We start from the raw sequence: 18000 nt of genomic DNA on the forward strand, positions 1-18000 counted from the left end.
TTTCCAACCCCCTGGGGGTGTGTGGGTGGGTGACCGAAGTCAGGAACACCAGCGACACTTTTTTTTTAAACAAAACTTTATTGATAATAGTTTTCAAATATGTTTACAACAGCACACTGTTCAAGAGGAAGTTGCGTCCTTCGCAGCACACAGGTTGAATCGCCCCCGCGCCCACCCGGGGCCCCACCCCAGGCCTGAGAGCTCCTCCTGGGATGGGGAGAAATTATGAGAGGGACAAATATGGGGATGAGTGGGGTGACTCCCGACTTTTCTATTGAGAGAAAAAAACCACAATGGGGGGGCGGGGAGAACGGGTGATTGACAGCGGACAGCTAAGCAGAGGAGGAGCGCCCAGGATGGGAGGGGTGGGGGCGGAGGCTCCTGGGTGAATAAAACAAGCAGCCCCTCCCCAGCAACCTTGGCCTTGAACTCTGGGCCGTCTGCGGGGTGGGGGGGGGGCTTGGCCTCCTTTTGCGGGGGTGGCCTTCCCAACTGAAAGGAGGCTGGACATTAAAATCTAGTTGAGAATAAAATTAAGAAGTTTGGGGAGAGTGTTACTGGGAGGAAAGACCCTGGGCTCGGGGCTCCCCCTCTATCTTTTCAGGGGACAACTCCTCTTTGGCAGGGAGAGGGGCAGCTGCTTTGTCTAGGTCCCGAAGCCCACGGGTGAAGACAGGTCTATTGGGGCAGAAGGGAGTGGGGACTTCCTAAAGGGGCTGAGACCCTTCCAGGCTTGGCAGGGGACCCCGAGGGGGCAGGAGGTCGGGGGAGATTAGCAGCTTGGGGGAGAGGTTGGAACCCCAGCTCCTTCCTTTACAGTCTGCTTCCCAGCCTTGTTAAAATGGATTTGGGGAGGAGGGGCATGGGAAGGGGTGGGAGAGGAAGGAGCGTGGGAGGCATTGGTGGAACTTAAATAAGATTGTAAATTGTTTTTTTAAAATATTGTATTAAGTAGCCCGCTGAACATGTCACTAAAATCTTTCCTTCCCTCGCAAGATTGCTCTGAAGGGAAGGTTACCCTTTCATTCATTTGCCCTTAGAGAGTGGTGCCTGTGGTTTTTTTTTTTTTTTGGGGTGGGGGGCAGGTGGCTGGAGTTAAGTTTGGGCCCCTCTTTCCACACCCTGTCCCTGACACACCAGCAAGACCTGGTCTGACCTGAAGAAGGGAAGAACTGAGAAACTCGTTTAAAACAGGCAGAAATGGGCTAGGGTGGGGGTCTGTGGGGGAGGAGGGAGGCAAAAGCAGTAGGGGGGACGGGGGGGGCCAGGAGGGAGAAGGGGGTGAGGGGGAGCAGCTGGTGTTTCCCTCCAAATATCTGGGCTTCCTGCTCCCCCTACCCTGGAGGGTGGGGCGGGGGCGGGTGAAATTAGATGCAAGGGACTCTGGGGCCCTCTGGCTGTTCAATCCAACCCTCCCACCCACCACAAAAAAAAAAAAAAAAAAAGAAACAAAGAAAGAAAACCCATGGGGGCACAGGCACACCCCTAAAACTCAGAAAACTCCTTGCCACACTTCTCACTGATGGAGACTCGGATCTCTTCCTCCTCATAGTCGTCAAAGTTACTCGTGTCCCCAGGGCCTTTAAACTTTGGTATGAAGGGAGCTTCCACCTGGAGAGGGGTCAAGAGCCATTCAGACCTCAGCAGTCAACATAATCGTCGTTACAACAATAAATGCGAATGGGCTAACATTCATGAGATCACTTACTCTGACCCAGGCCTGATCTTAGCATTAGGGTATGGACTTATCTTAACAACCCAAGAATCTTATTATAGCAAATTCACCCACGGGGAAACTAATTTCCAGAGAGGGAAGTCTGTTCAAGGTCACAGAGTGGCCAAATGACCCCACAATTCTGTTTCTATACCCCCAATGCTCTAAGTTGCCTTATCTAAACTGACCCAGAGCCCGCAGCCTATTTTCAAATTCCCCTTCCCTTTTCATCTCTCCATTGGCAATACTCCCTGGCTCTTGCCCACCCCCCTCCAAAACCCTCAGAGCACAAGGGGAAGGGGGGGCCTACCTTCCTTTGGTAGATGGCGATCCAGTCGGTCGTGGCAAACCACTTGTGGTTCTTGATGTCATTGACCCCGTTCTTGAGGTTCCCAAAGCGTTTGGTGAGGTCCACCTGCAGAAGGTTCCGCAGCAGATCCTTCAGGTCGGAGCTGAAGTGGGACGGGAACCGCACCTGGAGAGGGGGTAACACAGACAGATTGGGAAACTGATCTGGAGCTTGGGGAGGCCAGAACACTGCCTTCACCATCCAATTGTCTTATTGGGTGGAGGACCCCAAACCAGAGTGTGCATCGGAATCCCATTAGAACAGCTTGCTGGGCCCACTGGAGTTTCTGATTCGGGATATCTGATTCTTGTGGGGCCTGAAAGTCTGTATTTCCAGCCACTTCCTGAGCCATGCTGATGCTGCTGGAGAGGTAAGAGCTAGGAGGTTCCCATTTTATTCTTCTGTCTGCACCATGCGGCTTGTGGGATCCTAGTTCCCCAACCAGGGATTGAACCCAGGCCCTCGGCAGTGGAAGTCCACAGAGTCCTAACCACTGGATTGCCGGGGAAATCCAGAGGTTCCCATTTCTATTTCCTGAGAGGAGGAAACAGGCTCGGAAGGATTAAACAGCTTGCCCAAGATCACTCAGAGGAGCAGGGCAAGTTGGTTCCGTCTGGGGTCTGCTGGACTCCAGAACTTGCATTCTTAGCCACTGCTTCCTAAGGCAGCTCTGCTAGGGTCTGGGGACTTCAGAAATATTCATGCTTCTGAGAGAAATAATTGTTTGTCTATTTCTCTCTCTGCATAGCTAAGGCTCTTCCATTCTCTGAGGCTCAGTTCAACTCTTCCAGAAACTTTCCCCAAATGCTTTGAGTCCACAGCTTTGTATGCAAGCAGTCACTGGATTTAGAGCTGCAAGAACCGACTTCCAGCACTGCTCTGCCTCTTCCATGCTGTGTGACCTTGGCCACGGCCCTTAACCTCTCTGGGCCTGTGCCTGCCTCTCTGGCACGGGGCAGATATCCCAGGGCTGCATGAGGGAGATAATCCCGCTGAGGGTGCGTGGGAACTGTGAAATGCTACAAAGAAGGGAGTCACGCTCATTTCTCTCCCGCCTCGAAAACTTCTATGGCTTTTTCTTCTTTTTTTTCCCCACTCTGGGCCATTTTCTTGGCAATTTCTGTTCTGCCTGGTGGTAGACACCTCATCTTTCCCTTTTTTAGTGACCCCACTTTGCAGGTGGTGATTCTCTCAACCTCTCTGAGAGGCAAGTGGCTAGTTCCCCAGTTCTGAGATGGATAAGACTCAGAGAAGCGAAGACATTGGCCTGAGGTTTCAAAGCCGATGGGTGGCAGAGCTGGGACTTAGAGCCAGTTCAGCCCACCTAGGCTGAGCTGGGAGCCACTCACACCATTTCCTGGGCCAGATGGAGGGATGGTTGGTCCTCCTGGTGAGGTGGGTGAGCTGCAGTGAGAGGTGGGGTCCCCAACCTCTTTTGAGACGATGCTGCCGTGTGATCTTGAACCAGACATGTCCAATCTCTGCACCTCGGCTTCCTCACTCCCTCAGAGTGGTGGGGTACGATCGAGGGGGTGCATGGGGCAGCGGGTACTTAATGCACTCCGGGGCTCTAACGGTTCCGTCACCCCTTACCCACACCCCGCAAGTTAGAAAGTCTGCATTTGGGAAAGGAGGCAGGGCCTTATGTCCAAAGTGACTCCCCGGAGGGGTCTGGGGTAGCGCCTGGGAACTGAACATGCTTGCTTTTTTGCTGTGAAACGTGAAAATTCATGCTAACGGGGCCGACTAGAGACGAGACCAGCCTCCTGGCAGGCAGGGCAGGAGTTTGGGTGAGACCTGGGGTTTTGAAAACCCTTAGGATTTGGGCACTGTGGTCCAGAATCAGACAGCGAGGTTGTGTGAAGTGGTAGCCTCAGTTAGCGTAGTGCGTGTGCCTGGCTTCACCGCCTGGCCTGACTTGATCAACTCCTCGATTGTTCTTTTTCTGTTTTTCTTTGGCCGCCCCACACAGCACTCGGGATCTTAGTTCCCCAGCTAGGGGTCGAACCTGTGCCCCCTGCAGTGGAAGCAAGCTCAGAGTCCGAACCACTGGACCGCCAGGGAATTCCCTAGGCTGTTCTGACAATGACGATCAGGGCTCCACAGTGAGCAGGACAGGCAGGGAAGGGTCAGGCTTAGGCCTGAGCCCCCATATCCGGGCCTCACCTTCCCAGAGACAATCTTCTCATAGATCTGGATGGGCTGGTCAGCGAAGAAGGGCGGGTAGCCAGCGGCCATCTCATAGATGAGAACCCCCAGGGCCCACCAGTCCACAGCTTTGTTGTAGCCCTGGAGCGAGAGGAGGGGAGCAGGTGAGGGGAGAAGGGTGAGGAGGGGGCCGCCGGCAGTGGAGCAGGCCTCAGAGCGGTGGGAGGGGTAGGGAAGCGCCTACTTTACTCAGGATGATCTCGGGGGCCAGGTACTCGGGGGTGCCGCACAAGGTCCAGGTGCGGCCTTTCACACGCTTGGCGAAACCGAAGTCTGTCACCTGTGGGCACAAGAATGGGCGGTTGGCCGGGAGGGTGGGAGGGTTCAGGCTGTGGCCACCTGGGGCTGCCCCTCGCCCAGCCCAGTGGGCACCTGAATGTAGCCCTGCTGGTCGATAAGGAGGTTCTCCGGCTTCAGGTCCCGGTAGATGAGATCGAGCGAGTGCAGGTACTCAAAGGTCAGGACGATCTGGGCTGCGTAGAAGCGGGCATGGGGCTCACTGATGGGGACAAGCAGGGAGAGGATGGGTGAGAGTGGGTGGCCACACCAGCAGGACCTGCCCACCCGCTAATGGCCCAGCAGGTGGGCCTATCGAGCTGCCTCCAGCCCAGCGATTAAAATGCATCAGCAGAGAAGCCTTATTCATATACAGCCCCAAACTGGAAAGAGCCCAAATGTCCATCCACAGAGGAATGGAATCACAGATTGTGATAGATTCCTATGATGGGACCCTACCCACCACCACCACCAGGACAAACGATGAACATACCCAACAATGTGGCTGGGCCACAAAACGATTATGTGAAGCAAGAGAAGAAAGGGACAGAAGAATATCAACTGTGTGATTCCATTTATATCAAGTCCAGACCCAGACCAAACACATTTGTGGTGTTTGAAGCCAGAAAGGACGTTTGCCTTTGTTGGGGTGGTGATTTGCCAAGAAAGGCATTTGAGGGAATTTTCTGGGGTGGTGGTTACACATGTGAATGCAGCTGTCAAAACTCATGGAACAGGGTATTGAAAACCTGTGCACTTTATTGTATGTAAAGTGCACATCTATATAAATAAGATAGCACAAATTTTAAAACGACACGAAATTGTCCACTTACATGGTGACGCCTAAGTCACCGTGTTTGTTTTGTTTCGTGGTGGCTGAGACATCGTAGATTCCTCAGCTCGGGGGAACAAGAACCCACAGGGACCTGAAGAGGCCACTTCCACGGACGACACCCATGCACACCCCAGGCCCAGGGTGGCAGAGGGCGTCGGGCTCACCTGAACCTCCCGATCCGCCGCAGGTGTGAGAACATCTCCCCACCAGGCACGTACTCCATGATCATGTATAAATTTGAGTTGTCCTGTGGGAAGCAGCAGCTGATCAGGGCCCCACTCCCCAAGCCCCAGGCCCCACCTGAAGGCAGGTGTCAGACACAAAGCGACAACAACAATTTTGGTTCCCATGTGAAGCGCGTTCCAAGCGCCAGGCACTGTGCTCACTGACTACCTGTCTCATTTCATTCTGCCCGCGAGAAAGAAGGGGCAGCCATGATCCTGCTTACGGGGGCCAAAAGTGAGGGCTGGCTAGAGGTACATCAGGGACCTGGCTGGCATGCCTGCGCTGCAGAGAGAACTCTGTGGTGGCTCCTGTCTGTGACTGTCTTGAGCAAGGCTCTTGGGGCCACAGGTTTGTCATCTGTCAAATGGGACCAGGATGGGCTACAGATTTTGTGAGTCCCCCCCTCAAAATAAAAGTGAGGCCCCTTGTTAAAAAAATGATTATGAATTTCAAGATGGTGGCAGCAGAGCCTTAAACAAAGCCTGGGGTCCTTGTGACTGCTGGGGTCACAGGCCCCGAGGGGCCTTTCCCAACTCTCACAGTCATGGCTTAGGACGGCACTCAAAACAGCTCACGCAGGGTGCTCATGATGCGGTTGGAACTGTCATGGCAGCCCCACCACGTGGGGCCTGCCATGATCCCCATTTTACAGATGAAGAAACTAAGGCTCATGGGGGTGAAGTTTCTTGCCAGGGTCACACCGCCAGGAAGTGCAAGGCTGGGATTTGAACCCAGGCTGAGCGGCAGTTTGTGGCTGTGTGTCAGGTTCTTGCTGTAAATGGATCGATGATTTTGAGGGATGTTATCCAGGTTGGGGGACTTGCCCAAGGTTATCAAGCTATAAGTTGGCAGGCCCAGCTGAACTTGGGGTCTATGAGAGCCCCAGGCTGACTTGCCCTCCACCCCCGGGGGCCTTCTTCACCGCTCCCCGATCAGTGGGTCTGCCTTTTCGGGCAACCACTGGTTGTGGTTGGCTGAGCCCCAGCTCTGGGAACCCAGAGGCTGCGCCACCCGGCAGTGGCCCTGGTCTGCGGCCGCTGGGACCCCACCTTGAACGAGAACTCGAGTTTGACAAGGAACGGAAAGTTGACCGCTTGCAGGATGCGCTTTTCGTTCAGGGTGTGCTCGATCTGCTTCAGCTTTACCACCTGCAGGGGTGGGAGAGGAGCGAGGAGCGGGTGTGAGAGAGCTCTTTTCTTCCCTGCCACCCAGAAGTAGATGTGCCAGGGCCGGGCTGGGTCCTCCGTCCAGAATCGTTTGAGTGCCTGGGGCCTGTCAAGCCCTGGGCTGGGTGCCTGTCCCCACATGGCATGCAGTTCAGGGCAGGAACACATGAGTCACCAGGCCACAGGGGTCAGAGCTGTGGTGGGGGAAGCTTGGGGCCTGTGGATGCCCAGATAAGGCATCCGGTGAAGCCTGGGGAGTCAGAGAAGGCTTCCTGGAGGAAGGGGCAGCTGAGTTGGAATCAAACAGACAGGTGAGAGTAGCACCCAAGGGGTGGGGGATTTAGAAATACCTTCTCTGCATCTAGAGGACACTCCGCCCCCCACAACCACTTGAACCCAGGGCTAATTCCTCCTCAGCCCTCAGCTGTCCCCAGCAGCCGTCTCACACTCTCTGACAGGAGCCCTGAGGGGTATGCAATGGGAGCATGCAAGTTTGGAAGCCCAGATGCAGAGAGGGGAGGTGCCGTGCCCAAGTTCACATGCAGCTAGTCAACATCAGTCCAGCTTGTCACACGCAGGCAGCCTGGCCCCTTGGTCAGCTCTAAGCCCCACTGCACTGGGGCTTTTTCTGCTTTGCTCACAGCTACATCCTTTGGGTCTATACCTGCACTGTCCAGTAGATTCCTCACTAGCCACATATGGTTGCTGAATACTTGAAATGTGGCTCGTTGACTGGGGAACCAAGTTTAAAATTTGAAGAATCTAAAATGAAAATTTAAGGCTTCCCTGGTGGCGTAGTGGTTAAGAATCCACCTGCCAACGCAGGGGGCACGGGTTTGAGCCCTGGTCTGGGAAGATCCCACATGCCGCGGAGCAACTAAGCCCGTGCGCCACAACTACTGAGCCCGCACGCCACAACTACTGAAGCCCTTGCGCCTAGAGCCCGTGCTCCGCAACAAAGAGAAGCCACCGCACTGAGAAGCCCGCGCACCGCAACAAAGAGTAGCCCCTGCTCTCTGCAACTAGAGAAAGCCTGCGCTCAGCAACGAAGACCCAAGGCAGACAAAAAGAAAAAAAGAAAAAAAATATATATATAATGAAAATTTAGGGACTTCCCTGGCAGCACAGTGGTTAAGAATCCACTTGCCAATGCAGGGGACACGGGTTTGAGCCCTGGTCTGGGAAGATCCCACATGCTGTGGAGCAACTAAGCCCGTGTGCCACAACTACTGAGCCTGCACTCTAGAGCCTGTGAGCCACAACTACTGAGCCCACGTGCCACAACTACTGAAGCCCTCGTGCCTAGAGCCTGTGCACCGCAAAGAAGAGTACCCCCCGCTCGCTGCAACTAGAGAAAGTCCATGCACAGCAACGAAGACCCAACTCAGCCAAAAATAAAGAAAGAAATAAAGAAATTAAAAAAAAAAGAAAATTTAAAAACTGATACTTGGCACAGTTACCAGACAACTTTCAAGCCTGTTTGGAACAACCTGGGCTATGTGAATCTGCTTTTTCAATTTCTCTACTTTTTCTTGTCTTTCCAGTGAAAATTAACATCTGAATGGAGATGTGTTATATGTGTAAAATGCACGCTGGATTTCTAAGACTTAGTACGGAAAAAAAGAATGTAAAATGTCTCATTAAGGATATTTCTACACTGGATACATACATTTAAATGATAATATTGTAGATATACTGGCTTAGTTACAACATATTGTTAAAATGAATTCTGCCTTTTTTAAACTTTTAAAACTAGGATTCTAGGGAATTCCCTGGTGGTTCAGTGGTTAGGACTCCATGCTCTCACTGCCGAGGGCCCAGGGCTCGATCCGTGGCTCGGGAACTAAGATCCTGCAAGCCACGCAGTGCTACCAAATAAATAAAAATAAATAAAATGAGGATTCTAGAAAATTTAAAACCATATGTGGCTTGTGTGATATGTCTCCTGGATGGAGCTGCTCTAGAGCATCGCCTGGCAAAAAGTAGGGTTTCAAAAATATTTACAGGGGCTTCCCTGGTGGCGCAGTGGTTGGGAGTCCGCCTGCTGATGCGGGGGATACGGGTTCGTGCCCCGGTCCGGGAGGATCCCACGTGCCGCGGAGCGGCTGGGCCCGTGGCCCATGGCCGCTGGGCCTGCGCGTCCAGGGCCTGTGCTCCGCAACGGGAGAGGCCCCAGCGGTGAGAGGCCCGTGTACCGCAAAAAAAAAAAAAAAAAAAAAAAAAAATTTACAAAGGGCAGGGGGTGGTGTGATGAATTGGGAGATTGGGATTGACATATATACACTAATATGTATAAAATGGATAACTAATGAGAACCTGCTGTATAATAAAATAAAATAAAATTCAGAAACAAAATATTTACAGAAAGAAGGTCTGTGTAAACATCGCTTCCCCCAGGAAGACTTCTGGCTTCCTCGATACAGGCTAGGTGTCTGAGCCCGTGTGGGCTTTACGTCTTAGGGTACTTTTCCTCCTGGGGAAAGCTTCCTGAAGGCAGCGTGGTACCCTTCCCGCCCTTGGGTCTGGTACATTACGGAGGCTCAGGAAATAGCTGGTGAGTGGATAGGTGGGAGGACCACTCCAGGTGGTGGGAAGAGCCCAGGCAAAGCCCTGGTGGCTGGGACCAGGGCCTTGTGGCAGGGCTGGGCTCACCTTCTGTTTGTCGAGGATCTTCATGGCGAAGTGGTTCCCGGTCTCCTTGTGCTTCACCAGCATCACCCGCCCGAAGGAGCCCGTGCCGAGGGTCTTGATTCGTTCAAACTGATCCAGATGGGCTGTATTCTGTGGGCACAAGGGTCTGGAGGGTCAGGGACCACCCCCCGACACCCCGTCTAGCCTGCTAGGCCAAAGTTCGGGGTGTTCCCTCTGCAACCAGCAGAGGGGGCCCTGGGGACCAGGTGGAGCTAGGGGGGTGAGGACAGGGGGTGGAAAAACAAGATGGCGGAGGGTACATTCCTCAAGGCTGGTGGCAGGGGCCAGATCCGGCCCTGGCCTGGGGCCCAGGAGCTGCTGGCAGCTGCCTGGGGGGCAGGGGCTGCCAGTTGGATGGATTGGTGGGGTGGGGGAACCTGGCAGTGAGTGATCAGGTGCCCCCATGGGCATCTAGGGAGAGAATGAGGGCAGGTCTGGAGCCCTCCACAGGGCCGTAAAATCCTAGCCATGGCACAGGGATGCAGTTGAGGGGCAGGGGGCTGTCAGCTATCCCTCCCAGGGCTCTGTACCCAGGGGGCTTACCTGAGCAGGATTTTCCCATTTTTTAAGAAAATCTTCTTTGGCTTTGGCTAAGAATTCTTTCACTGAAAGGAAAAGAGGAGAGAGTGAGATGGAGACCCCATCTCGTTGGCGCGGGCCTGGGCTATTCCTGGGGAGAGGCCGGTTTGTGGAAAGTGGGGTGCAGTCGTCTCAATCCAGAGCCTGACCTTCTCCCAGTGCCTTCGGGTGTCCTGGCTGAGTCTGACGGTAGCCTGGTGGGGGGGCCCTGATCTGGGCTGGGGTCTGGGGTCTCCTTTACTACAGAGAGGTGGGGTCCAGCCTCAATTCTGTCCCAAATGGGGGACAGGGCAATTCGGGGGTCACTCTCAGGGGGACAGAGAGCGGCGCCCAGGCCAGCCCACCCCCACTCGCCCCAGTTCTGACTGACATTCCAGGGCCAGGGGACGACGCCAGCCGAGGTATTTATAGCCTCGGGATTTGGCTGTTCCTCTGGCCCCTTCTCTGGGGAGGCCGGCCCAGGGTGGAGGCCTCTGGGGCTCGGGTAGCAGGCGCCCTTGGGGGGTTCAGCTGTTGCCTTGGCCCCCGGCTGGCTCCATTCCCACCTTTGTCAATGGAGGGGCCCTCGTTCCAGAGCTCGCTCAAGGGAAGCCTCGCCTGATGCCTGCCCCCTACAGGCCCTTCAGCACCCCAAGGCGAACATCACCGTCTGGCTAACATTGAAGACTTCCTGGCGGAACCTGGGCTTGCTGCTTCGCGTCCACTATCTCATTTGGTTCACTTGTCAACTTTCATTTTAACCATTCTGTTTACCACCCTAGGAAACTGAGGCCTGAAAACAGGCATTCCCGCCCATGTGGAGAGGCAGCCCGGCAAAACAGTTAAGGGCCAGGACTCTGGGATAAGATCAAGTTCAGATCCCAGCCTGGTCCCTGATGAGCTATGTGACCTCAGGCAACTGATCGCACCTCTGGGCCTTGGTTTTCCTCATCTGTAAAATGGGGATAATAATAGTAATGACCTGGTGGGGTGGTTGTGAAGACCGAATGAGTTAATCTTGGCAAAGGGGGTTTGGATGGTGGCCGGCACAGGGGTTAGTGCCACATAAATGTCAGCTATTCATTTTGCTTTTAAGTAGTTTTTAAAATGGAGATAGAAAATACAGGAGGAGCACTGAGTGCTCAAATCTTAAATGCTCAACCTGATGGATTCTTACGGTATGGACGTGTCCTTGTAACCGTCCCCTGGGGTCAGGCGCGCTGTTGTTCAGGGACCCTCCCTGAGTGCCAGCTCTGTGCTGAGTGCTTTCCATGCTTAATTCCTACACTGATGGCTCAGAGCTGCTATTACTCTCATTGTACCCATGAGAAGACTGGTCTCAGATCACTTCCCGGACCCCACTGCCCACGAGGTTAACTGCTTTGCTTCTGACTGGTTGCAGGGCACCAGGATGGTCCATGGACAGAGCTGTCCTCAACCCTGATGTTCCTGGGACGGATGCCACCCTGAGGGGTCCTGCACACTGGTACTTTGGCCTTGCCTGTCAGATATCTGCCTATCTCACCCATATGCAGTGCCAGGAACCCCCACAGCCTTTTGAGTAGCCACCCCCCCCCCGCCCCCCATCACCCGCAAGGCTCTCCCTCAGCATCTGCAGAGAAGAGCCTTCCATGGAGCTGCAAGCGTGGCAGATGGAGGAGAGACTGTGGGCTAGGAAAGCCCTACAAAGAATGACCAGGCGGAGAGGGGGTGGTCAAAGAATGGCCGAGAGTCCTAGGCTGGTGCCTGGCTGAGCCACCAACTGTCTGAGGCCTCCCTGAACCTGGGGGCTGCACCACATCCAATGCTTTCTCTGGCAGAATCTTTCTTGACACACAACACATTCCTTGGAAACCTCCAAACGTACACACTGAATTCTGGATGAAGGTGGGGGTGAAGGCACCCTCTTGGGATTCTACCGTCACTCACCCAGAAAGGCAGAGAGGAGCGAGTTTAAGAGGAACCCAGGAGAAAGCCTGGTCCTGCTTCCTCTTTTGCTCTCAGCAAAATCCCTGAGAACTGCCATGTCCTGTTTTTCCCACCTTGGTGGGTCTGTCTGTCTGCTGGTACCCCACTAGGAGGCTCCACACGGTGCCTTGATTCTGACACAGCCCTGTTCTGGCCTTTCGAAATGCTGAAGGGCCCAGGCTGTGTGCTCTCTGGTGCTATCAGCTTGCCAGATTTGGGGATGGGGCACAGGGTGTGGCAGTACCAGAAAGAGTGGGCAGATAAAGAGGGATAATGATGGGGGGAACCCCAGCCAGGAGCCCCCATACTCACCTCTGCTTCCTGCCTCTTCCAGCAGAGGGCAAAATGGGGGGCAGAGTGGGATGGGGTGATCTGGGGCCCATCTACCCCTGGCCAGCGAGGCTCAGGGTGCTGGCTCTGCTTAGGTGCCCAGAGGGTGCAGCACAGGTAGCCCAGGAAACGGACAATCACATGGCCCCAGAGAAGCAGCTGCAGCCACAGCTGGAAGGTGGTCTCTGAGTCCCCATCCCAGCCTCTACCTGACCCCAGATCCATCCCAGGCCTCCCTAAGCTCTCCTGGAACCTTCCCTTTGCAGGGAAACCAGGAATACGCAGAGCCTCGGAGCTGGCTTCCTCGGGAAGGCCTCGGGGGACAGGGGAGGAGGAGCTGGTTGCCAGGGAAGCATTTAAAGGTACCTGCTCCCGCTGGCCAAGGTTTGTAAAGGCCCCTCCTTGGCAGGAGGTGGTGGGAAGATTGTCCTGAGGGTGTCCCTCCTCAGGCTGGCCTGCCTGCCCTGGGGGTGGGGTGCTAACGCTAACTTCCCGTGCCACAGACTACACTGCTCCCGGGCTGCCAGGCCCTACCTTTCTCGGTGGGTGCTGGACTACCCTGAGGATGACACCCAATGTGCCCAGGGCAGTGCCCACTGGGCAGAGGGGAAGGAGTTAAGGCTCAGGCCCAGGCAGCAGCTGGGGCCTCCCTGGGGGCCAAAGAGGCCCCAGAGCTCCGTTAATTAGCCGAAAGAGCAGCTGGAGAGAAAGGCGGGAGTGGGGGGGGGGCAGTGAGAGCTACCCTATCTCCTCCCCCAAGTGCTCTTTGAACCTGGAGCCCCCAAATTCTGCTACTTTGAGAAAGAAATGGGTACATCTGACTTTGTCTTGCTTCTATGCAGGGGCGGAGGGGGGAATGGCATCCTGGGATGTCCTTGGCCTCTATCAAACCTTGCCCTGTGCTTGGCTCTGCTCTCAGCCACGCAAGTCCAAACCGGAAACGAAACGCTAAACCCCGGGGTGGGGGAGGGGGAGGCAGCCTTGACCATCTTCCTCCTTCTTTCCAGATCCCAAAAGAAGTGGAGGGTCAGTGGCAGCTTCTCCCGAGAGTGCCTGGCACCCATGGCCCCTGCTGACAACAGGAAGTGGCAGAGAAGGGAAACCCAGCTGGCTGCTGTCTTTAGAGCTTGTCAGCCGGCCCATGTCTCCCACAGGAGGGGTGCCAGCCTCCACCGTGGTCCGGATTCAATCGGAGCTCAGAGAGAGAGCATCCCTCAAAAAGCCAGGGCCCCATCAGGAGGCAGGAGCCCAGCCTCAGACCCCCCCAGACAACAATCTCAGGACCTGCTGCTCCCCGAAACCTGGTTGTCCTGGAAATTCTGGGGCCGGAAAACCAAGCCCTGGACTGGACCATCCCCCAGCCTGAGCTGGACCCCAACACTGGACTGGACCGACCCGCAGTCTGATGGACCCTCATTCTATACTGGGCCACTGTCCATTATGACGTGGACTCCATCACTGAGCTGGACCAACCCCCAATCTGAGCTGAACCTCAACACTGAGCTGGACTACCCCATTGCCCGGCTCTGAGCTGGACCCCCGCTCTGGGTGACCATCCCCTCCGTGTCTGAACTGAACCACCCATCTTGCCTGCTCTTCCCCAGGCCCCCCAGCTCAGGGTTGTTAGTAAGGGAGGGTTTCTAGGGCCAGCCAGGGGTCCACAGACTTTTCCTCTTCACCTGTTCCCTAAACTCTACTGCAGTCCTTCCCTGACTTGAGTGTCAGAGAGTGCCTGGTAAGTTGCTATAGCAACAGGGCTCAGCCTCACCATTGCTGGGGTTGGAAGCCATCACTCAAGTCTTCCTCTCAGGTCACCAGGACTATGGTGGCTGGGAAGGCTCATGAGACCTGCTGCACCAGCTTGGCTGCCCATCCCCAAAGCCCTGCCTATAGGGGGAGCCAGGGAGTTGCGGGGTGGTGTCAGGAAAAAAAAGCCAACCTGGGGCCAGTGGGGGTGCAGGGAAGGGGCAGAGAGGACCCTCAAGTTTCTGTAAGCCTGGTTGGGCTAAAGGAAAAGCTGCCTTGGCATGACCCTCTTGGGCACCCATACAACTGCCAACGCACAGACAGTGTTTGGCCCTCTGGGACTTCTGTAGTACGTTAGAGGGCCACAATTCTTCCCATTTAGGGACCTCTTGGGGGGCAGTTCTCACTCTCGGAGACTGGATCTGCTTGTCCCTGGGACCTGGGGGGGGGGGATGGTATCTGGAGGGCTCCTTCTCACCAGACCTGTCCCTTCTCCCATGGACCAACTCTCAGGGGTGCCTTTGGTCAGGGCAGCCAAGGCCTGAGCCCCACTTGGCCGCCTGTCCCAGGGCCTCTTGAGGCCACTGCCCTCTCTCAATTCCTCCAGCTTGCTCAGGGCCCAGGGCTTGGTCTTGTTTTTCTCTGCCCTCTTAGCATCTTACCCAGGCCCCTGCCAATGGCTCTGGCAACTTTGGGTACAGATTTCCCTCACCCCACCCCAGGGCTCATTCTGGATCCCTACCCTCTCGGGAGGAAGCCAATGCTGTCCTGCCCCGGCATGGAGCCGGTAGTATAGGGGGCTGCGGGATGCTGAACTGGTGCCTACTAAGGTTTGGTCATCTTCCTTACTCCAGTAGGGCTGACATCTGGCAGATGAAATTCAGGTGCCCCCTGCAGGCTGGCCTGGCTACTACTACCCCACCCCCAGCCGACCCTGGTTACGAGAAGGCAAATTTTGTCTTAACTCCATCCTCTCAGAATTGGAGATTTGAAGCCAAGAGGGGCTCCCTTCCTCATCCTATTTCCTTCTCTGAGAGCCCCTGCAAGCCTCTGGACGGAAGTACAGCTTAGGGCCTTTCCCAAAGTGTGACATAGGTCCCACTGGCGGGGCATGAAATGATTTTAGGGATGTTTCACTTTTCTAGTTACATTGTATTTTAATGCATATCAGAGAGAATATCACTGGCACAGCAATCCTGTGATTTCATTTATAATATTGCTTAGGACAGATCAAAATTTACATCTGAACAAAAGCGAGTCAAAATTTTTATTTAAGTTAACAAAATAGAAGTGAATGTAGTAAAAATCAGGGAGGCGGCTTGAGAATGTTTGAGTTGGGAAATCCCTGGGGTCCAGGAAGTTGTCTGGTAGGTGGATCTGGATGTGAATCCTGCCTCTGTGGCATCATCTATGTCAAACTCAGAGAGCTTGTTTGGAAAATTCAGATAACAGCCCGCTATGAAAAATCACTCGAGCAGATAGATCTGTGGAGACCATTTAGCCTGGCACATCCCAGATGCCCAATAAACAGTGGCTCTGTTTCACCTTGATAGTCCATTCCTGGGTGTCCGGCCTGTGCTCTGAATTAGTGGTTCCTTCCGAAGTCTCTGATCTTTTCCTTAGGGCTCCTTTTCCTTGTGTGGCTTTCCACCCCCACTCCCCACTGCATGTGTTTGATACGCCTTGAAAGTTTTCCAGGACTATGTCATCTCCCCAACTTTCAACTGAGCCACTGCAATGTACAGCTGCCTGCCTCCACCTTCCACCTCTCAGCCAGTCTCACCTGCTGGGGGCCCGGCCCCTCCCCCTCTGCCTAGTCCCCTCCAAGCTCATGCCCAGACCTTTTTTGGTCACTACCCACCTGCTCCTCTGTCATCAAGCGCTCAGCTACAGGCACTTGCCTTCCCGTCCCCCACCCATCGGTGACATGTCAGGCCTCTCCATGGTTGCTCAGTGACTCCGAGTTCTGCCATTTGAGTCTGGGTGGGAATAAAGTTCCCTGGCTTTCATGCCTGGGTCTTTCTGGGAGGGAACATTCAGGGAACTCAGACACTGGGGTTTGAGACCAGTAACTGGGAAGAGCGTATTTTGATGTGGCCATTCCTTTTCAACTCTATTTCTGGGTAACTGGAAGGGGATCCTAGCTGAGGTCCAGCTTTAGGCCTGGAGTGATGACAATTTAAGAGCTGGAGGACTTGAGGAAGGGGCTAGAGACCATTTCTGAAGGCACTTCCAGATAAAGAATCTCTTTCCCCGGCTGGCTGGAAAAGGCCAATATATTTGGGAGCTGAGGGGCAAATAGTCCCCACTCTGGCTGAACGCTGGGAATGATCAGAATCTGTCTGTCTCTTGGCAAAGCAAGTCATTAGATGTCAACCACTTCTCTTCCCAACTGCCATCCCTTGATACCTCCTTCTCACCATCCCAGCTCAAGCTGAATGAGCCTTGCTAAACCCAGACCCTCTTCATCCTCTACTTTTCATCCCAAGCCAGGAGCGGGTGAAGAAGCCTGGGGGACTGGGTGAATGACAGAGCCTCAGTTGTGAAACAACCATTTATTGAAGGGCCCTCCAAGGAGCCTAGAGCTCACGGAACAGCAGGAGATGGGAAGGGGCTCTGCTGACACCCCCCCCCCCCCGCCGCCCCAACCCCGGAAAGAGGATGCAATGAATTCCAGCAAGATCGGCTCAAACTTGGCTTTTGAAGCACAGAAGTAGTTCTCTAGGTTCATAAACAGTCTGCTACCCCAGCCAGGGACAGACGCTTGCTTGGAGGAGGAGGCACAGCAGAGAAGCAGAGTGACAGAGTGAGAGAGGGGCAGAGGGACCCAGAAAGATCCTGTCCCCCATGCCAAGTGACACAGAAGAGAAAAACAATGCTGGAGGTAGCTCTGGGAAGTGCTCAAAGGGGACAGAGTGGGTTTGGAGGGGGGCTGTGATAAGGTGAAGAGGGGAAGGGCAGGAGAAAGATGGCGGGGGCTGGAGGGGGGGAGGGGTGTGGTCACCAAGTGGCCAAGGTCCCTGCGGGGTGGAGGCATACCCCACAGTACTCCCAGACTGGCAGAGGCCTGGGTCGGGGTTTGGCAGTGGGTCACATCTGTGTAAGAGGTGAGTGAGGAAGTGGAGGGATTAGAATCTGGGGAGAGGGACCAGGAGAGGAGACAGTGGGGTGGTGACAGGGCCCCATGTGGGGCCCCAGCGGTCATACGTACCATGGTTGGCAGTGACAGCTGGGGGGGAGCACAGTCTTTGCAGTGGGGGGCGGTCTTTGGCAAGGGGGCTCCTACGGGGCCATCTGCGGGCCTTGGGCCCCAACCTTGGACAGGCAGGGGAAGGGGCGCTGAGGGGTAAGCAGAGAGAAATGGGGGGGCGCGTAGGGGGAGGGGCCAGGCAGTGATGGATAGGGAGGGGGCTGGCAGCGCGGGGCCGGGATCGGGGTCACGGCCCGGGCACTCACCGCTCTCTTGCTCGCTGCCCTTCTTGGCCGCGGCGGCGTTGCCCATCGCGGCGGCGGCGGCCGGGGCCGGTCCCGGAGCTGCGGCGCGGCGGGTGCTGGAGGCGGCCCGCGGCCCCGGAGCGCGCTGGGCGGCGGCGGCGGCGGCCCCTCGGGTTGGCTGCGCTGGCTGCGGCGCCGCGACCCCCGCCCAGCCCCTGCTTCCCGCGTCTCTCCGCGCCCGCCCGCCCGGGAACCTCAGCCCAAGTCCGCTGCTGCTGTCCGTGACGCCCCCGCAGCCCGCAGCTCATTGGCCTAGGCCGCCCTGACTGACGGTGCTGCGCCGCCGCCCATTGGTTCTCCGTGACCCTCCCGTGCTGCCATAGGCTCTCGGCCCCATGACTCGCCCCTAGGACGCCTGGCCACTCGCGCGCTTGCGAGGCCCCAGCTGGGCGGGCCTACGCGTCTGATTGGCCGAGGCTCGCGACAGGGCCTGGGGTCC

General features: G+C 55.5%; 2 protein-coding genes across 2 annotated transcripts; both read right to left on the reverse strand.

Annotated features, from left to right (window-relative positions):
* Positions 1-58: 58 nt before the first annotated feature.
* Positions 59-17766, reverse strand: PRKACA (protein kinase cAMP-activated catalytic subunit alpha). Its single transcript, XM_033854182.2, has 10 exons — positions 17523-17766; positions 10008-10069; positions 9426-9554; positions 6657-6755; positions 5547-5629; positions 4644-4770; positions 4456-4551; positions 4230-4352; positions 2025-2189; positions 59-1611 (listed from the first exon to the last, which is right to left on the reverse strand). Exons 1-10 carry the CDS (start codon positions 17566-17568, stop codon positions 1486-1488), a joined length of 1056 nt encoding a protein of 351 aa, XP_033710073.1. The 5' UTR covers positions 17569-17766; the 3' UTR covers positions 59-1485.
* Positions 10076-17512, reverse strand: SMIM46 (small integral membrane protein 46). Its single transcript, XM_073803202.1, has one exon. The coding sequence runs from the start codon at positions 12543-12545 to the stop codon at positions 11976-11978; it is 570 nt and encodes a 189-aa protein (XP_073659303.1). The 5' UTR covers positions 12546-17512; the 3' UTR covers positions 10076-11975.
* Positions 17767-18000: the final 234 nt, after the last annotated feature.

Source organism: Tursiops truncatus, chromosome 3 (assembly GCF_011762595.2).
Source record: "Tursiops truncatus isolate mTurTru1 chromosome 3, mTurTru1.mat.Y, whole genome shotgun sequence".
Lineage (NCBI taxonomy): Eukaryota > Metazoa > Chordata > Mammalia > Artiodactyla > Delphinidae > Tursiops > Tursiops truncatus.